The sequence below is a fragment of the Zalophus californianus genome, chromosome 11 (genome assembly GCF_009762305.2).
Source record: "Zalophus californianus isolate mZalCal1 chromosome 11, mZalCal1.pri.v2, whole genome shotgun sequence".
Lineage (NCBI taxonomy): Eukaryota > Metazoa > Chordata > Mammalia > Carnivora > Otariidae > Zalophus > Zalophus californianus.
The window spans coordinates 69,264,881-69,288,664 of record NC_045605.1 but is presented as its reverse complement, the minus strand read 5'-3'; the positions used below and the strand labels follow the sequence as shown (position 1 = coordinate 69,288,664).

At 41.1% G+C, this 23,784-nt stretch overlaps 1 protein-coding gene across 2 annotated transcripts in view; it reads left to right on the top strand.

Annotated features, from left to right (window-relative positions):
* The first annotated feature begins 4,890 nt into the window (after window positions 1-4,890).
* RRAS2 (RAS related 2) overlaps window positions 4,891-23,784 on the top strand; it is a 78,878-nt gene continuing 59,984 nt past the window's right edge. Inside the window, exon 1 of one of the 2 annotated variants that reach the window (XM_027577778.1) lies at window positions 4,891-4,908. In XM_027577778.1, the coding sequence (XP_027433579.1) occupies window positions 4,906-4,908 (3 nt within the window). In that variant the 5' untranslated portion in view covers window positions 4,891-4,905. Of the gene's footprint in view, window positions 4,909-11,114; window positions 11,299-23,784 lie in introns of those variants that run through there. The other variant, XM_027577775.2, reaches the window with a different exon arrangement.

The window sequence follows — 23,784 nt, the reverse complement described above, 5'->3', positions numbered from 1 at the left end:
GTTAGAATTGCCAATTCTTGGGCTTTCCCGCCCCCCAGTCTACTGAATCAGAAACTCCTGGGCTGGGCCCTAGCATCTGTGTTTTAACAAGCCCTCCAGGTGATTCTGATTCATGCTGAAGTTTGAGAAACACTGGCTTAGGGGAAAGAACTTAAGTGGTGCCATCTTGCCAACCCCAGGGGAAACCCTGTTAAGACAAGAGCCACGTAGAAGCAGCACAGCTGAGAGATACAGAGAGTGAGAGTCCTAAAGATCCCATTCGAGTCTGAGTCTGGTCCAGCTTGAGGTTAGTGCAACAGCTGTATCATGTAGTTACATGAACCAATACGTTCTTTTTATTTCAGTTTGAGTTGGGTTTCTGTCACTGGCCACCAAACACGTTCTGTTGAAGGGAACATTTGTTCCTCCTTAAGTTCCAAAGGGAGAGATTCTCTTCAAGCATTGGTTCTCAAAGTGTGGCATCAGGATAGGCAGCATCAGCATCACCAGGGAACTTGTTAAAAAACACAGTTTAGGGACATTTGGGTGGATCAGTCGGTTGGGTGTCTGTCTTCGGCTCGGGTCAGGGTCCCAGGGTCCTGGGATGGAGCCCTGTGCCGGGCTCCCTGCTCAGCACGGAGCCTGCTTCTCCCTCTTCCCGCTGCTCCCCCTGCTTGTGTGCACTCTCTCTCATTCTCACAAATAAATAAAATAAAATCTTAAAAAACAAAACAAAACACAGTTTTTCAGACCCTCCCCCATACCTACCGAATCAGGGTCCTGGGGATGGAGCCTGGCAATCTGTGTGGGAATAAGTCTTCCTGGTGATTCTGATGTCCACTAAAATTTGAAAATCACTAGAGTGAGACTCCCAGACTCCCTCCCCACCCCTTATTCACCCTTTTCCACGAAGAAGGTATGCATTATCTAATGAATGAGTTCAGCAGAATAATCTGGGCATGCTCAGTTTAACTCTTCCCTTTGTTTTCTTTGGCAGCCTGTCTGACTAAAGGGGCGGTTATTCCACGCTCCTGTATGTGCCACAAGTTGCTCAGAGGCAGACCCCCATAAGATGAGGCCTGCAGGTTTTCCAGCCCTGCCTGTAACTCAGCGGTAAGTTAATTTTGGGAACAGCATAGACAAGCCCACTTGGCCTCACATCTAAGCCATGTCCTCCAGTATAGCTCTTATCGGTAATAAAGCTGACATTTTTATCTCCATCTGTTGGTTTTCTGTGTCCTATTTCTCACTTGGTTCAGAACTTGGGTGAGGAAGAGGGCTGTTATTTATTGGGTCCCCTAATGCCCAACACTGACTAATATGGTGGGGGGGGGGGAGGCGTAGAAGATCTCTCAGGTGCTTTCCCTTCTTACATTTAGGGCAGGGTGTCTCACACTCTCTCTCCAGCGCTCCTGAGTGCCCTGTGAAGAAAACCTTATTTGTTCTCACTAGACCACTGGTATTGCACCTGCGGGAAACAGAAAGATCCTGTGGCTCACGGGGCACAGGAGGGAAGATTGCAATCACAGAGCATTTCCTTTCAGTTCTCTCCCGAAACAGTGTAATCCTGTGGGGCAGGAATGGGGCCTCGAAACCACTGCATTTTAAAAAGCCTCCGAGGAGCTGTCTACCTTGCCCTAGTGTCAGGTTCTACCAGCCATCTTACCTAAATCCATCTGGCTGCATTTGAAGTTGTGTCCTATTCTGGAGGCCAGAGATGTCTTAGCTTACCATTTCCCAAGCAAAGACTTCCATTTTCTCTCTTCCACACTCCTGGTCTTTCACAGATTCTTCACAAATCTTTCAGACAGTCATAGGCACGGTCCTGGTAAGGGATGTGGATTAAAGAGAGGCCTGTTTGGAGCTCCATAAACCAGGCCTGGGTGCTACAGACAGCTTGATTTTCAGGGTTCAGTTCCCTTACAGCAGCAGGCATGACTCTCTCTGGAAAGATGCTATAGAAAGGAAAGGACAAAGCAGCCAGCTCAGTTCAACCTGAGTGGTACAGGACGACAGAAGTACTTTGTGTGTATTGACCCTGATTCTTGTTCTTCCTGCAATAATTTTCCCAGATTATCTAATTAGTGTTTACTAAATTTTCCATAGTTAGATTATATATGTACAACCTTGGCTCCTGCTTTTTCTATATCATTAAAAATTGTTCATAAACAATTTTTATTTGTTTATAAAACAAATAAAAGGGGCACCTGGGTGGCTCAGTCAGTTGAGCATCTTAACTCTTGGTTTCAGCTCCGGTCATGATCTCGGAGTTGTGAGATCAAGCTCTGCGTTGGGCTCTGCGCTTGGTGCAGAGTCAGCTGGGGAGTCTCTCTCTCTCCCTCTGCTCCTCCTCATTCTCACTCTCTTAAATAAATAAATAAATAAATAAATAAATAAATAAATAAATTTTTAAAAATCTTTTCATAAACATGACTTCATATTTTTTCTGACTTAAAAAAGAAGAGATTGGACTTCATTAAAATAGAAAAACTTGTGCATCAAAGGCCATATCAAGGAGTGAAAAGTCACAGAATGGGAGACTACCTCTGCAAATCACATCTCTGATAAGAATTTGCTATTCAGAATATATAAAGAACTCCTTGGGAGGCTGGGTGGCTCAGTTGGCTAAGTGTCTGCCTTCAGCTCAGGTCATAATCCCAGGGTCCTGGGATGGAGTCCTGCATTGGGCTCCCTGCTCAATGGGGAGTCTGTTTCTACCTCTACCCTTCCCCCTTGCTCACGATCTCTCTCTCTCAAATAAATAAAATATTAAAAAAAAAGAACTCCTGCAACTCAACAACAAAAAGACAAACAACCCGATTAAAAAATATGCAAAGAACTTGAATAGACATTTATCCAAAGATGTACAAATGGCAAATAAGCATATGAAAATATGCTCAACATCATTAGTCATTAGGAAAATGCAAATCAAAACTACAGTGAGATGCAACTTCATACCCAGTGGGATGACTAGAATCAAAAGTGGAAAATAACAAGTGTTGATGAAGATGTGGAAAAATAAGAACCCTCCCACATTGCTGGTGGGAATTAAAATGGTGTAGCTGCTATGTAAAATAGTTTGGCAATTCCTCAAAAAGTTAAACATAAAATTACCCTTTGGCCCAGTGATTTCACTCCTGGGCATATACCCCAAAGATTTGAAAACAAGAACTCAGATATTTGTGGGATGCCTGGGTGGCTCAGTTGGTTAAGCATCTGCCTTCGGCTCGGGTCATGATCCCAGGGTCCTAGGATGCAGTCCCATTTCGGGGTCCTTGCTCAGCGGGGAGTCTGCTTCTCCCTCTGCCTGCTGCTCACCCTGATTGTGTTCTCTCTCTCTCTGACAAATAAATAAATAAAATCTTAAAAAAAATAACTCAGATATATGTGTATGAATGTTCATAGCAGCATCATTCACAATAGCCAAAAGATGGAAATAATCCAAATTTCCATCAACATATAAATGGATAAACAAATTGTGGTATATCCATACAATGGGGTACTATTTAGCCAAAAAAAGGAAGGAAGCATGAATACATGCTACAACATGGAGGAACCTTGAACATTATGCTAAACAAAATAAACCAGACACCGAAGGACAAATGTTGTATGACTCCACTTACATGAAATGTTTAGAATAGGAAAATTCATAGGGATAGAAAGTAGATTAGAGGTTACCAGGGGCTGGGGGTAGGAGAGAATGGGGAATTGCAAAAGAAAAAAAAGAAAGAAAGAAAGAAAAGAAAAGAAAGAAAGAAAGAAAGAAAGAAAGAAAGAAAGAAAGAAAGAAAGAAGAGAGAGAGAAAGAAATAGAGCGAGAGAAAGGAAGGAAGGAAAGAAAGAAGGAAGGGGAGAAAGAATGAAATACAGGAGAACGTGAAGTAGGAAATAAAACTCTCCTGTGATCTCACTACTTAGGATAACTGAATATCCTACTGGCCTTTCTTCCTTTTCATCTATTCATAATGATTAAGTACAAAAGCTTTGAGCCACTCATAGGTTCAAATATACCCTCTGCCATTTATTAGCTATATGACATCTCTGTGCTTCAACTTTTTTGTAAAATACAAATAATAATAGAACCCACTTCAGATGGTTGATTTGTGGATTAAATTGGATAATAGGTTTTAAGTAATTAGCACAATGCCAGGCTCCTGGTAATTGCTCAGCAAATGGTAGCTATTATGAATATATTTTATATTTTCATGTATACTGACTTGTATCCTATTCTTCTCATTTTCCCATACAAATAAAAATTATTTTTAATGCCAAGTAGTATCCATATTCATATTGTAGCATCGTTTATTTAACCGAGTCTCTGTTGTTGAATATTTAAGTAGGTTTGATTTGTCATTATTTAAAAAAGATACAGTGGTGGACACTCTTGCTTGATTCTTCCTGGCAGCCATTTCCTGGAAGGGGGAGTGTGACTTTGACCCTGCTCTGCCTCCTGGGCTCTGGGGCTCCCAAGGCAGTGCACTACTTTGAGTCAGGCCCCAAGCTGGGAGACAGAATCTGAGTTCCAGTCGCGCTTCTGCTCTATCTCTAGGCAGTGCTGGGGACCGCTCTTTTCTATCTGGGCCTTTGCTTCCCCACCTTTAAAATGAAAGCTTTAGCGGGAATGATCTCAGGGTGCTTTTTCTGCTCTAGGGCTCTATGATTCTCGGATGATCCTCCACTAAACTATGGATTCCTCCGGCTCTGTTGTGGCCTTCCTCAGGGCTGTGTGTGTGCCCACGCTTCAGCGTGTGTTTCAGTTTCTATTCTTAGCAGTGTGATCTTTAAACAAGGAATAGATTTGTGCATCTGTCTCATCTCAGATGCATGCAGCTCCTGCTGGGCTGTTTCATTCTCTATCAAGCCATTCATTCACATTAGAAGCAGAGGCCCATTAAGGATATAGGGGATGGTGCGCTTCCATCAACCATGGTAAGAACTGAACACTCTCTGATCTGGGGTTTGGCCCTCTTTTGTTATCAGGCCTGGGCTCTGTCTGACTCAGCTATAGATGAGGTCAGGGGGATCTTCATTTCAGCAGTACCTCCTTCCCCACTCCACCCCTAGATCCTTTCTCTGGGATGGGCCAGGGATGGTATTTGGGCAATGTTGGTTTTTAGAGATGGTGAGTCACCAACATTCCAGATGAGAAGGTCACTGTTTGTTCTGAAATAGAGTGGACATGGATGAGTCTACTTCTCCAAGAGTTCTCAGTTATGGAGGTGTCTCAGGGTTACTTTGGATATTTAAATATACAACTTCTGAGTCTTGGTCTGCAAACTTATTTATCAAGATGGGGGGTAGGGGAGCCCAGGTTCTTCATTTTAAGATGATTACAGGTGATTCAGATGTGCATCCCAGTTGGAGAGCATTGGCAGATAGTAGGAAGATTGGCAAAAGCTTAAAGCCCACAAAGTCCAGGCAGGTAACATCAATTGGGTTGGGTGCAATAGGACTGCTGGCAACTTTGAAGAACAGGAGCATCCAGACCTTTTCTCAAGGGCAGCCTGTACTTACATGGACCCAGTTGTCACATGATAATGTTGACCTGGTGTTACTATATGTTCCATTTAATTTTATTGGGAAGAGTTAGAAATCCAGATTTGTTTGTGAAATATCCTATTTTAAAATATTGATAACTCAATTACATATTGGTAATTCAATTAAAAAATTGAATTATGCACCAAAACGTATCTGCTGGCCAAATCAGGTCTTGAATCTGCCTGTTGAAGTTTCTTGACAGCGCTTTAGCCAGACAGTCACTCAACTTAAGCCAAAATGATGCGTTCAATAGTTCTCTTGATTGGTAGCATTACACCATCTCTGTGCTGTGAGGCTCTTCGGGGTTCTGGGTAACATCCAGTTTGGCATGAGGTAAAGTGCTCTAAGCAGGGGAGTCAGCTGTGTCCTGCTAACAACTTGCTAGATGACATTGGGAAAGAAATTCTTTCCCCAGTCACAGGATTTCTTTCGGTAAGGTAAGGGGGATGATCTCTACCATTCTTTCCAAGTTTGTAGGTCATTCTTTTTGTAAAGATTTACGTACTTACCTATTTTATTCCAGCTACTCGAGAAGCAAACTTTTCAGATTAAGATGAAGATTCATCTTTATTTGGCTCAAATGACAACTGGTTCTTTCTTTCCCACATTCTCCTATGTCCTCAATGATTTGTTTTTGTAAAAGTTTCTTTTTTTTTTTTAAAGATTTTATTTACTTGACAGAGAGAGACACAGAGAGAGAGAGAGGGAACACAAGCAGGGGGAGTGGGAGAGGGAGAAGCAGGCTTCCTGCAGAGCAGGGAGCCCGACGCGGGGCTCAATCCCAGGACCCTGGGATCATGACCCGAGCCAAAGGCAGATGCTTAAAAACTGAGTCAGCTAGGCGCCCCAAGGTTTCTTTTTGTGTAGGCTTTTGGGTTATTTTCTAAGGGCAAGAAAACATTTTGAAATAGAAGTCTAGGTGGAGTTGAGCCTATAAGCTTCTTGCTTGCTGAACACTCAAATTTGAGTCAAATAATAATGATAAAAAAAAGGAATAGAGTTGATACAGGGGACATCTTGAAGTAAAAAGACATTTCCTTGATAGCTCAGATAAAATCCTGCAATTGAATCTTTTCTCCCCATAGTTTTATTAAAATTTAATTCATATACCATAACATTCACTTTATTTATTTATTAATTTATTAAAAGATTTTATTTATTTATTTGACAGAGAGAGACACAGTGAGAGAGGGAACACAAGCAGGGGGAGTGGGAGAGGGAGAAGCAGGCTTCCCACCGAGCAGAGAGCCCGATGTGGGGCTCGATCCCAGAACCCTGGGATCGTGACCTGAGCTGAAGGCAGATGCTTAATGACTGAGCCGGCCAGGCGCCCCCCTAACATTCACTTTAAAAAGTATATAATTCAATGGTTTTTAGTATTTTTACAGAGTTGTGCAACCATCATCACTATCTAATCTCAGAATATTTTCCTATCTCCAGAAAGAAACCCCATACCCATTAGCAGCCACTCAGCATTTTCCCCTCAGTCCTGGCAACCATTAATCTACTTTCTGCCTATATGGATTTTCTTACTTTGAACCTTCCATATAAATGGAATTATATAATATGTGCCCTTTTGTAACTGGCTTCTTTCAGTTAGCATGATGTTCTTAATGTTCATCCATGTTGTAGCATGTACCAGTACCTCATCATTTTTTATTGCCAGATAAAATTCTATTGTATGAATATACCACATCTTGTTTATCCACTCATCAGTTGATGGACAATTGGGTTATTTCTACTTTTTGGCTCGTATGAATATGCTGCTATGAACTTGCAAGTACAAGTTTTTGTATGGACATATGTTTTAATTTATCTTGGATCTATACTGAGGGGTGGAATTTCTGGGTTATATGGTAAGTCTATGTTTAACCTTTTAAAGAAATGCCGGACTGATTTCCAAAGCAGTGACAACATTTTACATTCTTACCAGCAGTGTATGAGAGTTCTAGTTTTTCCACATCCTTGTCAACAATTGTTATTATCTGGCTTTTTTATTATGGTGATCCTAGTGGGTGTGAAGTGGTATCTCATTGTAGTTTTGATTCCACAGTTGAATCTGTTCCTGATTGCCCTGACCTAGACTATATACCCACCCTCCAGCTAATTACTGTGTCAGTGGAAGTTGATAATCTTAAGTGAATTAGAGTGAACCCCTGGAGCTTGGGGTGGGTGCCATTCATAAACTAGAGGGGAAATTTGGAGATACTATTTGAAAGGAGGGAGAAATAGATGGCTCAGAGGCAACTGGCACATGTTTTCTATAGGATGGGTTTGCTTGCTTGGTTTCAGGAATTGTCCTATACACAGGGATCATAGTGGTGCCGAGTAGGAAGGAAAGGAAATCTTGGGCAGGACTCAGGCATAGAAGTGGCTCACAAATAGGTGGATTGAAATAGATTCTACTGAAAATAGGCTGGTACTTCAGAAGGCAAGGAGCATAATAAGCCGGACACTTTGGTCATCTTAGTCCTGAAGGATTATGGGAAATTATAGGGCTAGGCAGACATCCAGAGACATTTGTGGGAAGATTAACTGGCCTTTTCTCAGCGTTTCTTTGAGGTGGGCTCATCTTCCTTTTCTCTCTCCTTTTTCTTCTTTTCACATTGATGATAATATCTGTCATTGAGGCCTTTCTGGCTATTACTGCTGTGTAACAAATATTTTGCTCTCCCCCACCTCAAAAAAAATAGGTGTTTAAAACAAATATTTTGAACCACGCTAAAAAAAATAAAAAGATTTGGCAACTAAATGCAATGCTTGACTCTGGACTGGATCCTGTGCTAGGGGGAAAATGCTCTAAAGCACATTATTGAGTCAAGTGACAAAATTGGAATATCAATGTAGATTAGATGAAAATATTCATATCAATATTAAATTTACTAAAGTTGGATAACTGTTCTCTGGTTATATGAGATAATATCCCTATTCTTAGGAAATATACACTGAAGTACTTAGAGGCAGAGGGCCATAATGTCTGTAACTTACCCTTAAATGGTTCAAAAAATTCATTTATATATATGGATTATATATATGTATATAAAATCATATATTTATATATGTGTGTTTCCTATATATATATATATGAAAGAGAGAAATAGGGGGGTAAAATGCTCACAGTAGTGGAATTGGGTAAAGGTGGTGTATGGGTGTACTTTATACTTTACATATGGAAATAATTTCTAAATGAAAACCTGAAAGAAGCACAACCAGTTTACTACCTCATTTGGCTCATGACTTTGTGGGTCAGGAAGGGCTAGTTTGGGCGGCTCTTGCTTGGGGTCTCTCATGCAGCTGCAGTCAGATGCCAGGAGGGACTGCCCTCATCTGAAGGCTTGACAGCATTGGGTATCCAAGATGTCTCCCAAGGCTGGTCGTAGGAGCTCAGCTGTACCTTGGACTTGCATGCTTACATGTGGCCTTGCTAGCATGGAAGTCTTGGGATGGCCAAACTTCTTACTTTGCTTCCCCCAGAGTGAGAATCCCAAGAGAACAGGTGGAAGCTGCATGGCCCCTTCTGACCAGTCAGGCCTTGGAAGTTATACAGCATCTTTTCTGCCGCATTCTATTGGTTCCAAGGAAGTCACTAGGTAGTGCCCAAGAACTTGCAGTCCTGTCCCCAAACTGGCATAAAATCTTACTGCATGCCAGGCACTGTTTTATGTGCTTTATAGGTATTAACTCATTTGATTCTTACGGAAAAAAACAAAAACAACGACAACAAAAACAACCCTTATGGTAAGTAGTCTTACTTTCCTTAGAGAAGACAACACTTGGGGCACACAGTTTCAGTTCCCAACATCACACCATTAGTGGAAGAGCTAAGATTTGAATCCAGACAGTCTGGGCCCAGAGCCTATGGCCTTATCTACTACCCAACACTACCTCTACATAAAGCTGTGATTCTGGCTACATTTGGTTCAACTGCCACACACACACTTAAAAAAAAAGATTTATTTATTTATTTATTTATTTATTTATTTGAGAGAGAGAACTAGTGGGAGGGTTAGAGGGAGAGGAAGAGAGAATGGCAAGCAGACTCCCTGCTGAGCACGGAGTCAAAAGGCGGGGCTCCATCCCATGACCCTGTGATCAGGGCCTGAGCTGAAACCAAGAGTTGGAGGCTTAACCAATTGCGCCACCCAGACACCCCCATAATCCCTTTTCACTCGCAATCACTGGCATGCAGACTTCCCCAATACGTTCAAAATCATGTGACACAATTCTTATCTTCTCAGCTCTTACTTTTGCACATGCAGTTTCCTTTCCTTGGAATACCTTTCTTCTAATTATTCACCTGTCTCTATTATTTATTCTTCAGATCTTTTAGGAAGCCTTCCTTGACCACCCAACTCTCAGGTGAATGCTTCTGCTATGGGCACACATGCTGCATGGTGCTTAATAGTTACAGCGCTTATCATTATGCCTTATAGTTTTGTCGTTGTCCTCGCTGTCTCCTGCACTGGACTCTAAATTCCCTAAGGGCACACTGCTTTGTTCAGGAAAGGATCTCTAGCACTGAGTACAGTGCCTGGTATGAAGTATGTACATAATTACAAACTAACCTCTCACTTACACTCCTCTAGACAATGACCAAATATTTCTCACACATAAATGCAGCCACTAGGACGCTCTCCTGACACATACAAGACTGTCCCATTCATTCTTGTCCATGCACCCTCAGTCACTGTGACTCATTGCCCATGCTCAGTCTGTCATGCTCCTCACACACCCTCACCGCTGCAACCCATCACACACACAATTACTATGACACAGCTCTGATCCTCAATCACTGTCACACACTGTTTTTCACACAATCATGGTCACCATCTGTACTCTTATAACAGGATATTTACTCTCCTACAAAAACTGAGTTAAGATGACAACAGCTCTGTTTTTCACACACGCCTTCACATACTGTATTTTTTATCCACATAATCCCTGACAATCCCTGGCATTACACAGTTGGTAATGGTCACACACTGTCTACTGTCTTCTTCCTACTCCCACTTGACACCCACTTCCCCTCACACGCGCACGCGCGCGCGCGTACACACACACACACACACTCACTCACTCAGTCACTCACAGTCAAGGGATCGGAGGGGTCCGGCCGCGGGGGTCTGAGCCGCCCTCTGTCAAGCGCCTGAATCTCACTCCCACACCTTACACACTTACACACTACCCACTTACACTCACTCACTCGCTCACTCAACTCACTCTCACAGTCGAGGGACCGGAGGGGCGGGTCCGCGGGGGTCTGAGCCGCAGGGGGGTCAGCGCCTGAGTCTCATCCCCGGCCAGCGCGGCCCCGCCCCGCCCCGCCCCCTCATGCATATGCAGCACCTCAGCCTAGCAGCCCGGCCCCCAGACGGCCATTTGTAGCGGCGCTGGAGGCTGCGTTCGGCAGGCGTTGCGGAGACGTGTGGAGGAGCGCGCCCCCCGGCCGCTGCCGCCCCTGGCCCCTGCGATCCTCCCGCTTCTCCGCGCTTCGGGCGCGACCCGGCCAGCCCGGGCGCCGCGCCGCCGCCCGGAGCGGCCCTCCCGGCAGCTCCCGGCGCCCGGGACCCCCGCCCGCCGCTCGCCCGCAGCCCGCCGGCCGCACACGTCCCCGGAGCCGGGCCTAGGGCGGGCGGCGGCTCGGCGTGGCCGGGCGGGCTCGGCGGCGTCCCCATGGCCGCCGCCGGCTGGCGGGACGGCTCCGGCCAGGAGAAGTACCGGCTCGTGGTGGTCGGCGGAGGCGGCGTGGGCAAGTCGGCGCTCACCATCCAGTTCATCCAGGTGCCTGGAGCGGGCCTGCCGGGGGCGCCGGGGCGGCGGCGGGCGGGTGCTCGCGCTACCTGTGGCGGGGCGGCTGCCGCGACCCCGCCCCGGAGGCGCCGCGCGGGCCGGGGGCGGGTGTGGGGGGGTGCGGGCCGGGCTCTGCACTCCTGCCCTGAGGCCGTGACGCCGCTCTCCTGCCTGCCCGGCGCCTTGTGCGGCGTCCCGGGAGTCGGGCTTCTCAGGAATGTGTCCGGGAGGGCGGAGCTGGCAGGGTGGGAAGCGCCGATCCACCTTATCGCTCCGGTCGGGGCCGAGCCCTCCCGGGAGGCAGCGCCGCCGCGCCGGGCTTCCTGCCCCGCGGGCCGGGCTCGGGGCGTCGGGTGTGGGGCTGCAGCCCCTCGCGCTGGGTTTCCAGCCGCCGCGGCCGCCTCCTGCACAGTCGGTGCGATCGCGGTGGCAACTTGGCCGCGGCTCCGCGTGGTCTGCGGGTTTCTCCGCGCACGCCGAGCGGGAGCTGCCCGCTTCGAGCTGTGTGTTTCTCTTTGTGTGTGTTTGTGCTTTTCTTTTAAGTAATCTCTTAGGTAATATGTCCGGGTGGGAGTGTGTGATAATGCCCGAGGGAAATGGTGGCTTCGAGGAAGTTAAGAATGTTCTCCGATAGGGGTGAGACCATTTCCTAGGAATTCCTGGTGCCTTCCTGCTTCTCGCTTTGCCAAGGTGAAGTTTGGGATGGGCCAGCTAGGAGATGACCGACCGGGGCGTGCCTTCTGTATCTGTTCCAATAACCCACTCCTCCACTCCCTGCTGTCTCTGGTTGCTAGAGGCGAAAGTCAGGGCTTGTGGTAAAGAAAAGGGCGTTGGAATCCTTCATTCTTAGGGTTTGCTCTTAAGAGGTTTGAGTGATCTTTTTCGGGATTTTAAAAATGAAAAACCCAGATGTCTCTCTGCTTTTGTCCACCTAAAAGGTGTGGCACATGCTGGGAGAGAACGAAGGTACCCCTTTATACAGGTTAAAAAGATATTCTTACTGTATCAAGAGTAATGTTAAGATGCTTTGGTGAAGAATTAATTTCTGGTTTCCGTTTCATCCATTTGTTATCAGCTGAGATACTTAAATGGCTTATTTCACTTAACGTTTAGAGTGATATTAAAATACAGAGTACTGTTAACATAAATGTGATTGTTACCTTTCACATTGACTAAATGAGCAATAATGCTGTTATAATATTTCAAGGGGTTAAAAACTACTACTAAAGCCTTTGTGTCCAGGAAGAGAAGATGTTTATGTAATGCGCATTTACAGTATGCTCATTAATTGGGTTAAAAAAAAATCACACTGGGTAAGAGGTGACATTGGTTTAAGTTTCGCAGGCTGCAGAATCAGGGCCGGCATTTTCCTAGGGCCGAGAGAGACTTTAACTGATGGCAAAGCAAAACAATTTATAGCTTAACCTTTCTTTGGGGACTGTAGTTGGGGGGCCGGCAGTGGTGGTGAGGAGTGAGAGAAGAATCCTGGGTTCCAGTATTATTAGTAAAGAGTCACCTGAAAGGTTAAACTACACATACTTAGGCCCTTTGTGGGGGGGGGGGGGCATCTGAATGTATTTAAATCTGTAAGTTATTTAATTAAGGTATTGGAACCTTTTGTGTTTGGGAAATAGTTTTAGAAACTGCTAAGATAACAATAATTGCTGTTTTTAAAAATGATTCTCTAGAATTCATTTGTTAAAGAAACACCTCCTTTATGAATAGTACTGTACTAGATGAAAGAAGTAAAGGAGACGGGTATGGATGAGAAACACACACACACACACACATATAGAGGAAAAAGTGAGCTTTGAGTCAGCTTAAGCGTCTGTCTCTTGCTCTGTCATTTATTGGTTGTGAGAACACTGCCAGAATATTCAGCTTCACTGAGTCTCAATTTAATCATCAGCAAAATGGATGGGATCACACATTGTTTATAATAAATCCTTTAAATTACCAGAATGTTCTTAGCACTGTGTCACATAGTATGTACTCAGTTAATGATGGCTATTAGTATAAGTGTCTGTAATAAATCCTTTAAATTACCGGAATGTTCTTAGCACTGTGTCACATAGTATGTACTCAGTTAATGATGGCTATTAGTATAGGTGTCTGTGTATAATTCTGTAACACATTTAAATGCAAAGGGAATTCGGAATTGGGGAAAAGTCAATTTGGGAAGAATTGATAAAAGGACTGTATAGGCTTTGTGGGAGGGAGAGAGAATGCATCTTATGTGAGTATGGGGGAAGTTATATGCTTGTTTGGAGAGGGAAGGCAGGCAGGGAGGGGAGTGGGAGAGGCAGATGAGTTGGAGCCAGTGAAAGGGGGGGGACCTTCTGCAGAGGTAGAAGCCAGTCCACCTGGATGGAGTCTCAACTCTGCCACTTGCTGCATGTATAATCTTAGATAAATTACCTAACCTCTCAGTACCTCAGTTTTCCCCATCTGTAATCTGGGGAAATAGAAAGTACCCTGCATACTCTCTTGTGGTGAAAATTAAATGAGTTGACCTATGTCAAGAGCTTAAAACAATGCCTAGTGCATAATAAGTCTACAGACATTATTATTGTGATATTAATCTTATACTGTGGAGCTAAAGTGACTATTTATCATCTACACTTAATAGAGCCACTATTTATTGTCTGACTCTTGGGAAATCAAAATTCATTCTGCTGTGATTGTCTAGCAGTAGTAATTGGAGGGCGAGGATGGCAGCAGGATAATAATCTTAAGTGGAAGTCAGTTCTCGTAGGAGATCAGGATGACACAAATTGGTTTTATTTACTTTTTAAGTCTTCTGAAATGACACTTCTTGGTGTTCAGTATATATTTTTCTATTATATAATCTTGAGCAGAAAAAATATAGTAAATTGGTGAATGGAGAATTTACAAACAACTTTGTCTTTAGCCTTGACTTTCTTTAACCTTAGATGTACTTGGGACCTGTGCGTATGAAGAGCTGCAAAATAGGAAATTAAGGCAATAATTACTTAATTGAGGTGCCTTTTCCTTTTTAAAAATGAATTTAGCAGATCATAAAGTGTATAAAAATGTAAAATATGTGGAGTTAATCTTTCTATTCATAGTTTTTTGAAAAATGTTTTAAGTTTTTTGGTAAATAGAATACCTAAATGAGAGTAAACTGTAGTTAGGAAATGATCTTAACATTGTACAAAGTGAAATGGAGAGTGTTTTCCATATCTGGATTCTGGGTCTACCTACTCAGGTGATGTTGAGGAATCTCTTAATCTCTCAATCTTTTCAAGGCTTTAGTTTTTTTTTTTTTAAGATTTTATTTATTTATTTGACAGAGAGAGAGCACAAGCAGGCAGAGAGGCAGGCAGAGGGAGAGGGAGAAGCAGATTCCCCACTGAGCAGGGAACCTGATGCGGGGCTCGATCCCAGGATCCTGGGATCATGACCTGAGCCGAAGGCAGCCGCTTAAACCGACTGAGCCACCCAGGTGCCCCCGCCTTTTTTCTCCATAAAATGTTGAGTTTGGGTGAACAAATTTCCGCGCCTTTGAAACTCTAGGTTCTTTCTTATTTAGTTAACTAGCTGTGTGTCTTTAGTCAAGTTTTTTGGGTTCTCCCAAGCCTCAGTTTCCCTGTATGAAAAGGGAGACTAATAATAGTACCTTTAGGGTTTTTGGAATAAATACAATAATGCATGCAAATTACTCGGCACAGTGCCATCTACAGAGTAAATTGATAATAATTGTTAACTGGTTTTATTTGCTGCTATTACTGTGTTGTTCTTCCAAAACAAAATTTGTAATTTCTTCATTTTTCTTTGACACATAATCTGGTCTATTAAGTCTTCAGCACCCCCCACCTCCCACCCCAACCTCAAAACTCCCCTCTTCACATTGTGTGGTCTTTAGGTGATAAATGTTGATCCCGTTTTGAGTTGGGGAAACTTCTTATCAGTTGCAAGTTGATTTTTAGGAAATTTGGAGTAATTATTGGGGTTTTGAGTTAATGCTCTACCTGCTAACTCTCAGAAGAGAACATATGTGTTTTACAGAATTAGAGGAATTTCCCAGCTTCTAGTCTTTGTTTAGCATCCTGACTTTATCGAGCAGTTTGTCACATTTTGAGCTGTGTAGGGGGTAGTTGATTGCTCACATGTTGAGTGTTAGTCTTGCAACCTGTTAGTCTGGACCTGACTCAGACATTGCTTTTTACTCAGTTTTGTCTTTTGCTGAATGCTTTTTCATTGACTTTTCCTGGGGCAGAGATCCTAGAAGAGATTTCAAGACTCAGGTATTTATATTATAGTTAATTGATCCGTGTGTGAAGGGCAGGAGTTTAGGTTCTGAAATTGGTGCTCTACTGCAATGTCTTGAAGACACTCTGCAATTAGAAGTCACTTAAAATAACTCGTGCCTGTGAATTTGAAACTATAGACTTATTTTTGGTGTGCATATTTATTGCTTTACATTTTCAGAGTAATTTACAAATGAATTCTTAGGATTGAAAAATAAGGCACCTCTCCTGATGGTGGTACTTACTAGAGATTGTCTCATTTTGGTAACACCAGAAATGGATCTGCTGGCAATTACTGCATAGAAGTGGTAGGCATGCAGGGAAGAGGTTGGCCACTTTTGTCAAAGGAGAAGCAGAAGGAGATTCTAACCTTAGGTCTCTTAAAACTCATTCTTTTTATTCCAACATGTGTGCGTCTCTCCTTAATGGCATGGGGAAAGTTGCAGGAGTGTAGTGGGGACATTTCTGTTGAGTAGGTCAAGAATATTGTTTTTCCCCTTGATATAATACCATTAGAAGGCAAAGTGGTGATGACAGGCAGCTGCCTACTGGGATGAGATTTTTAATTCACCTGTGAGGCTCAAATGTGGGTCTTTGCAAACTTGGAAGTGAAAGTAGTTGTTAATTTGGTTAGGAATTAAATTGGTAACTTTAAAAGGGGGGAAAGGGTGGGAAAAGAGACTCTTTTTCCCAAAGATTTTATTTATTTGACGGAGAGAGAGAGCACAAGCAGAGGGAGAAGCAGGCTCCCCGCTGAGCAAGGGAGCCCGATGTGGGGCTCCATCCCAGGATCCTGGGATCATGACCTGAGCTGAAGGCAGACCTCAATCGACTGAGCCACCCTGGTGCCCTGAAAAGAGAATTTTTGTATTTTTAATTTCTAAAGTTTCCTTTTTCTTTTCTTTTTTTTTTTTTTAAGAGCGGGGCAGGGACAGAGGGAGAGGGAGAGAAAGAAAATCTCAAGTGGACTCCCCGCTGAGCTCGGAGCCCATCACAGGGCTTGATCTCAGGACCCTGAGATCATGACCTAAGCCCAGATCAAGAATTGGACACTTAACCGACTGAGCCACCTAGGAGCGCCTAAAGGTTCCCTTTTCAAAATAATTGATCTCATAAAATTGAAACAGATTTTGTGATGCCGTATGAAGATTTCTTTCTTCCTTCCTTTCTCTCTCTCTCTCCCGGCCCCCTTCCTTCCTCCCTTTCTTCCTTCCGAGGAAAAATAGAAGTGTCTTTAGAGTATTAGTTCTATATGCCCTCCTTACTGAAAAGTGATAATGAATAAAGACTTAGACTCTGTCGGTAGACATTGTGGAGTTAATAGTGAATCTTCTCGCAAGGCCTTGATCTTGAATTACTTTGGGCAGAGTTGCTGAGTCTGTGTTTGGGATTGAAACTTAGTTTAAAGTAATGACCTTGGTAGGACTTTGATTTATTTCTACTTTGCACAGAGAAACAGCTCAGGCTTTTATGAAAAAGACAAAGATTTATATATTTACTTATTTTCTGTGTGGTTCTGAAAGAAACAAAGAAATGTAAGTTGTCTAAAATTATGCTACTGGAGACATAGAAAGAGTTCCTTGTCACCTTATAAATCATATTTTATTTTTAGTGTTTTATAAAAGCAATGTGATTGTTTATTGGTTACATAGCATTAAATCATAGTTTAATTAAAAATATTACAGTCACAGAATTTGTTGTTTGTATATATTAATAGTTTAATATTGCCCGCCAACTTATCTTGTCACCTCATATGGTGATTTTTTTCTAGGAGAAAGAGCTTTGTATACAAGTAAGTACATGTTCAGTACTCGAAGTATGGATATAAATGTCAAAGTAAAGTCCAATGTTGCTTTTTAAAAAAAGCCTTACTCAGATTTTCCATATGCTAACATTTTACCATATTTGTTTTATCCCTTCCCCCATCTTTTTTTTTTAATCATTTGAGTGTAAGTTGAAGACGATGACCCCTTATTTTTAAGTCTCTCCATGTATATTTCCTAAATACAAGGACATTTGCTTACATAAACATAGTCTGGGGCGCCTGGGTGGCTCAGTCAGTTAAGCGACTGCCTTCGGCTCAGGGTCCTGGGATCGAGTCCTCATTGGGCTCCTTGCTCAGTGGGGAGCCTACTTCTCCCTCTTCCTCTGTGATCTCTCTCGCTTTCACTCTCTCAAATAAAGAAATAAAATCTTAAACATAAAAAATGAAAAAAATAAACATAGTCTTAACTAAAATCAGAAATTAACATTGATTTATTATCACTAATCTAACATGCAGAGCTTTTTCAGATTTTGCCGGTTGTCCCAATAATACCCTTTATAGCAGGAGAGAATCTCAGATTATGCACCGCATTCCATTTCCATGTCTTCTTTAATTTGGAACAGTTCTTTAGTCTTTGTGTTTTAGGACATTGACATTTTTGAAGAGTGAAAGTTATTTGTAGAGTTCCCTCGATATGAGTTTGTTTCCTCGTGGTTAAATTCAGGTTATGTATTTTGGGGGCAAATAATAACACAGGAATACTGAGTTCTTAGTGCACTCTATCAGGAGACATAAAATAGATGTAGATGTGACTGTATATGTGTTTGCCTTTTGACTCAGTAATCCCAGATCTAGGATTTTACCCTGAAAATACACTTCCATGAGTATGAAAATATACATGCATGAGCTCACAGCATTGTTTGTAATTTAAAAAATTAGAAACTTACAGAATAGGAGAGGGATTGAATAGAATGTGGTACTTTTACCCGGTGGAGCATTATGTACCTATTAAAAAAATAAGAAAGATCTCTGTGAACTGATACGAAGTGCTTCCTAGGATAAATTGTTCAGTGAAAAAAAGTGCAAAAGTACTATATAATGTGCACTATACTACCTTTTGGGTAAGAAAGAAGGGGAAATAAGAAAATATATTTTCAATACTGAATGGATAAAGTAGAGATTAATGAGATTATTGGTTAGCCATAGGGAGTGGGTAGGAATGAGGGGGAAGGGGTAGAGATAATGGGGTTGGTGACCTTTCTGAGGATGCTTTCTGACTTTTGGAACCATGTTTAATGTTTCACATACTCCATAAACAGCAGATACCAATACAATCAAGTGATGAAGAAAAAAACTACCCTAAGGTGGAATACAAACAAATAAATGAACCTTATTTCAAATGAGTAACATAACCACACTGAAGGGGGAAAGAAAAAAAACTAACTTTTGAACTGGGTGTTTGGACTATGTCCTCTGGGTAAAGACAAAAAGAACTCGAAACAAACATTGAACTCTAGTTATTAGGCTGTGTGTGTGTGTGTGTGTGTGTGTGTGTGTGTGTGTGTGTGTGACAGAGGCATGGGTTTTCAATTCTGAAATGATTTTCTATACTAGGATTAAGCAAATAAGTAAATATATTTTGGAAAATGGGAGCCAACTTTCTCACTGTGGAAAGGGGGAAGGTTAGCATCAACTCTGATGCTTGATTGGAATTGAAGATACTGGCGTAAATTAATGGTTTAAAAATTATAGATGCAGAAATAGATGCATATGAATACACGTACACACATCTGTGCATCTTTTTTCCAGTTCTAAGAGTGTGTAGAAACAGTGACTCCCCATTAGCAGTGAAAATACCAAGTACCAGATCTTGGTTTCTCAGTACCATTCTTCACTAACAGGAACCTTAGAGAAATGACTGATCCCAGGGCTAGGGCAGGGAAAAACAAAGATGAGCTTGGAATATCGTGTAGTGTCAGAAAGTAAGGAAGTGCTCAAAAAAACACAAAACAATGGTGACATGTCAGACACAGCCAACCCAGAAGGACTCCCACTGGCTAACTCAGGGACAGTATAACCAAATAATTATAGTAATTGATTACTGTCCATAAAGTAGGAATCTGTGAATCCATAGGGATAAATAAATAAATGAAGGAGGAAGGGAAGTTCTTCTTTAAAGGTAGAATTCTGACTAATAAGCCTAGAGGAAATGGTGGAATTAGGTAATCACTATTTGGCAGTCTTAACAATTGATTTGAGTCAGAATCCTAAATAGATGTTATAGCTATTGGATTTGAGAGTAGCTGGATATTAACATAGTCTTAAAGTATCTGCCCATGAGATATTATTATCAAGGGAAAACAGTAACCACAGTGGGGAAACCTGGCTGACATCACCTTGACCAGGTGATCAAAACTAGCGCCTCTGATATTGCTTTAGGTCATGATAATAAGCAGTTTGTTTTACTCAGTTATGTTAACAAAATCTGGTTTTTCATAATCAGTCTAGCTAGGCACTTTGTGAAATTAAGCCTAAAGAAACCAAGTTGAGGCAAAAAGGGGACCAACTTTGTTTCTGTTTAAGGAGAAAATTTCTGCCTAATTTTCTAGCCAGGTATCTCTTGAGAGAGAGGTTGAAAAATTTATGTTAGGTCACTGCTGATTTTGGCCCTGATCTTTAGCATAATTACCTCCCTTTGCACTAATCTTGTATTTATATATATATATATATTTTTTTTTTCTCTGTGCTCTGTGGTAGGTTTGAATGGTAGATTCTCTTTTTAATGATTCAGATTTACCTTAAAATTATTCATAATCTTGGGGCACTTGGGTGGCTCAGTAGGTTAAGTGTCTGCCTTCGGTTTAGGTCATGATCTCCAGGTCTGAGTTCAAGTCCCGCATCGGGCTCCTTGCTCAGCAGGGAACTGGCTTCTCCCTCTGCCTGCCACTCCCCCTGCTTGTGCTCTCTCTCTTCTCTGACAAATAAATAAAAATCTTTAAGAAAAATTATTCATAATCTTAAACATATTTAATTAGAAAAACAGACTAATAGTGTTTTATTCCCACTATGGGAAATGAGGAATTTAGCAGTTTTGGTTGCTGTTTGCACCCATCCCGTTCATAAATTTAGTGTCCTTATTTAAAGCAGCCAAAAGTATGTGTTGCAGTGTTTTTAAAAGATTTGGGTTTTTTTTGTCTTTTGCATTCTGTTTTGCTGTTATAGTAAATAATAATGGTATTAACCCCTTTCTTATGAAGGGTTATTGCTTTTATTTGCCATTTGTATCATTCTAACTGGTTTCAGTGCTTACAATAGCCTTTATCAACAGCTAGTTTTTATTTTGAATTGTGATTTAGAGAATACTTTCAAGTGCTTTTTGCTGAAAAGATACCTAAGATATTTACTTTTGCATAAGTGATGATTTGGCTGGATGTAAAATTATTGGGCCCCAACATTTTTGTATTAAAACAATGGAGGCATATCTTTGTTTTCCATGTCTTTACCTTTATTTGGCTGACTGGCTTCAAGTTTCCATTCTGCAGGAATAACTTATTTTTTACTTGCATGCCTGTAGCCTTCTCTCATCATTGGAAATGGAAACATTTATCAGGATAGGAGTAGAACTTTTTCTCCGTTCCCTAGTTTTCCCTGGGAAATGATGAAACACTCTCAGGTCCGGGAAGGTTTTCTTTTCCATTTTTATTCATTTTCTCAGTCGTCTTATGAAATACTGTTTATGCATTGATTCTCTGAAATCATACCATATTGTGTTAAGTTAATCAGCAAAAAGGATAAGATAGTCTCCATCTTGGAGAATTTGTTAAATTTGCCTCTGTATCACTGATGAAATTTTCTGGATGTGAAATCTAATTACTGTCTCAAACCGATTTAATGCCCTTGATATCTCAGTCTGATATTAACCAATGGTAATGTTCTCTTGTTTTTTTCTTAAGGCCACAAAACTGCTACTTTCTAGTTTGTTACAGTTTCCAGGGGAGGAGTTTCTCCTTGTGTGGTAGAGTGTGTTTTTAAAAATGTATTCTCTCACGAAGAGTTGATTTTAGCTGTTCCTGGTGTTGGAGGTGAAGAACTGGCCATCTTTCAGAATTACCTTGGGGCACTTTGATTCCCAGTCTTTTTTGATGCTGAAGGGCAGGCAGGTTGATACCAGGGAGTGATAATTTTTGGAGTATCAGTAGGATTTCAACAAATGTGAAATTCTATTAAACCCACTCAGACATTCAGTTAATTTTGGGGTTTTGGCTGAGAGATATAATTTTGGAGAAATAGAGATGGTTAAAAGGGATAGTTTTCAAATTTATTTACCCTTAAGACTAAGCTTTCTGCATTGAGCCACTGAAGAAACTGGGTGGACAGTGAGAGAGAGAGAGAGAGAGAGAGAGAGTGCGTGCGCGCTGTAAAATGAAGATCAAGGCAAAGGTTTTTCTTGTTGTAGGTACAGAAATTGGAATGGCTTAGAAGCAAAAGAATTCCTTTCTTCAGCGTGTGTGTGTGTGTGTGTGTGTGTGTCTAGTCTGCAGTATGCATATTTTATATTGTGTATAGATGTCTTTTTATGATTTCATACATAAACTGTTTTGTGCTTTTTAAATTAAAAATTTTTTTCTCTTTATTTTTTTAATTTAAATTCAATTAATATATAATATATTATTAGTTTCAGAGGTAGAGGTCAGTGATTTATCAGTCTTAAATAATACCCAGTGCTCATTATGTCATGTGCCGTCCTTAATGTCCATCACCCAGTTACACCATCCCCCACCTCCCTCCCCTTTAGCAACCCTCAGTGTTGTGCTTTTATTCATTCATTCATTCATTCACGAGAGACAGAGGCAGAGGGAGAAGCAGGCTCCCTGCGGAGCAGAAAGCCCGATGCGGGACTCGATCCCAGGACCCTGGGATTATGACCTGAGCCGAAGGCAGATGCTTAACCGACTGAGCCACCCAGGCGTCCCAGTGTTGTGCTTTTTTTTTAAAAATGAGATTGCCATCTATTTTTCACAGTAGTACTTTAGGTAATTTATATGTTATAATGTATATTTTTAATGGTATTCTAAAGAATTTTAGCAAGAGATTTTCCAGAATATTTACAGTATCCTTAATGATTTGTGGAAAGGCATTATAGGACTGATTTTGCATTGTTTCCTTTGATATGAAATATTATACTTTTTATTTTTAGATAATTTTGATTTCAGTTTGGATATCTCCTTAATAAAGTATGTATTTGGCAAAGGATTGAGTGGATCCTTTTGTGGATTTCTAGCTGTGTTGGGCTGTGGTCAAAGAACATGACCTGTAAATTCTGTTTTGGAATATTAAGGATTTTTAATGGCCAAACATACCATTAATTTTTGTAAATATTCCAAGAACATGAGAGAAGAGTATTCATTTGTAGCTCATAAGGTGCAAAGTCTTACTCAAATCTGTTAAAATGGAATTTGTTCATTATATTACCCAAATCTTCTGTATCTTCCCTTTTTCCTTATCTATTTAATCTGTGAAACTCTGAAATACATTTATTATAATTATATTATTTTATAATAAATATCCCATGAAGACTGCATTTTATTTTTTCTTCATATTTTTTATTTTGCTTTATTTTGATGCTGTGTCATCTGGTATATAGAATGTTATGATTGAATCTTTCTGTCTGTTAAAATTCAGTAGTATCTTGTGTGGAATTTAACCTTGATTTTGATCCTGTGATATTATGTTGCCACTCCTGCTTTCTGTTTATATGCATTTACTTCATTTATATTTCATGTTTCTTTTTTGGTCATTTTCCGGTAAGCTTTTGTGAACAGTACTTAATGTGATATTTAAAAGTCAAATTTGAGAGTCTTTGTCTTTTAGTAGGGAATTCAGCCCATTTACATTTATTGTATAATTTGATTATGTATTTGTGAAGTAATCTAGATAAATTTGGTTTTATCCTTTTTATATTTTCTTTCTTAAAAATTTTTATGTAGGCTTAATTGAATTTGTTTCTATTCTTTTATTTCCCCTGCACTGAGAGTATAAATGTAGAGATTACTTTAAAAAGTAGAGGTTGTTTCTGTGAAACTTATTCCTTGTGGTTGCTTTTGTCATAGGCATATGCAGTCTATGAAATTAAACACCACAGCTGCCATGTTTTTGTTTTTTGAAAAGATTTCCTAGATCTGGAAAAATTCATGCTGCTTATCTGAGAAAAGATAGCGTGAGGTAGTGCAGAGAATCCTTTTTGTGAGTCCAGATTTATTTAGAACTTAGTTTAGCCACTATATGACTGTGGCTTTGGACAAGATAACCATTCTGTATCTGATTCACTTTGACATTGTTTTCAACCCTGTAAACACTAGAATGTTTAAAGTAGAATAAGTATTTTAGTAGAGGATTTTATTTATTTATTAAAGATTTTTTTTTTTTTGAGAGAGAGAGAGA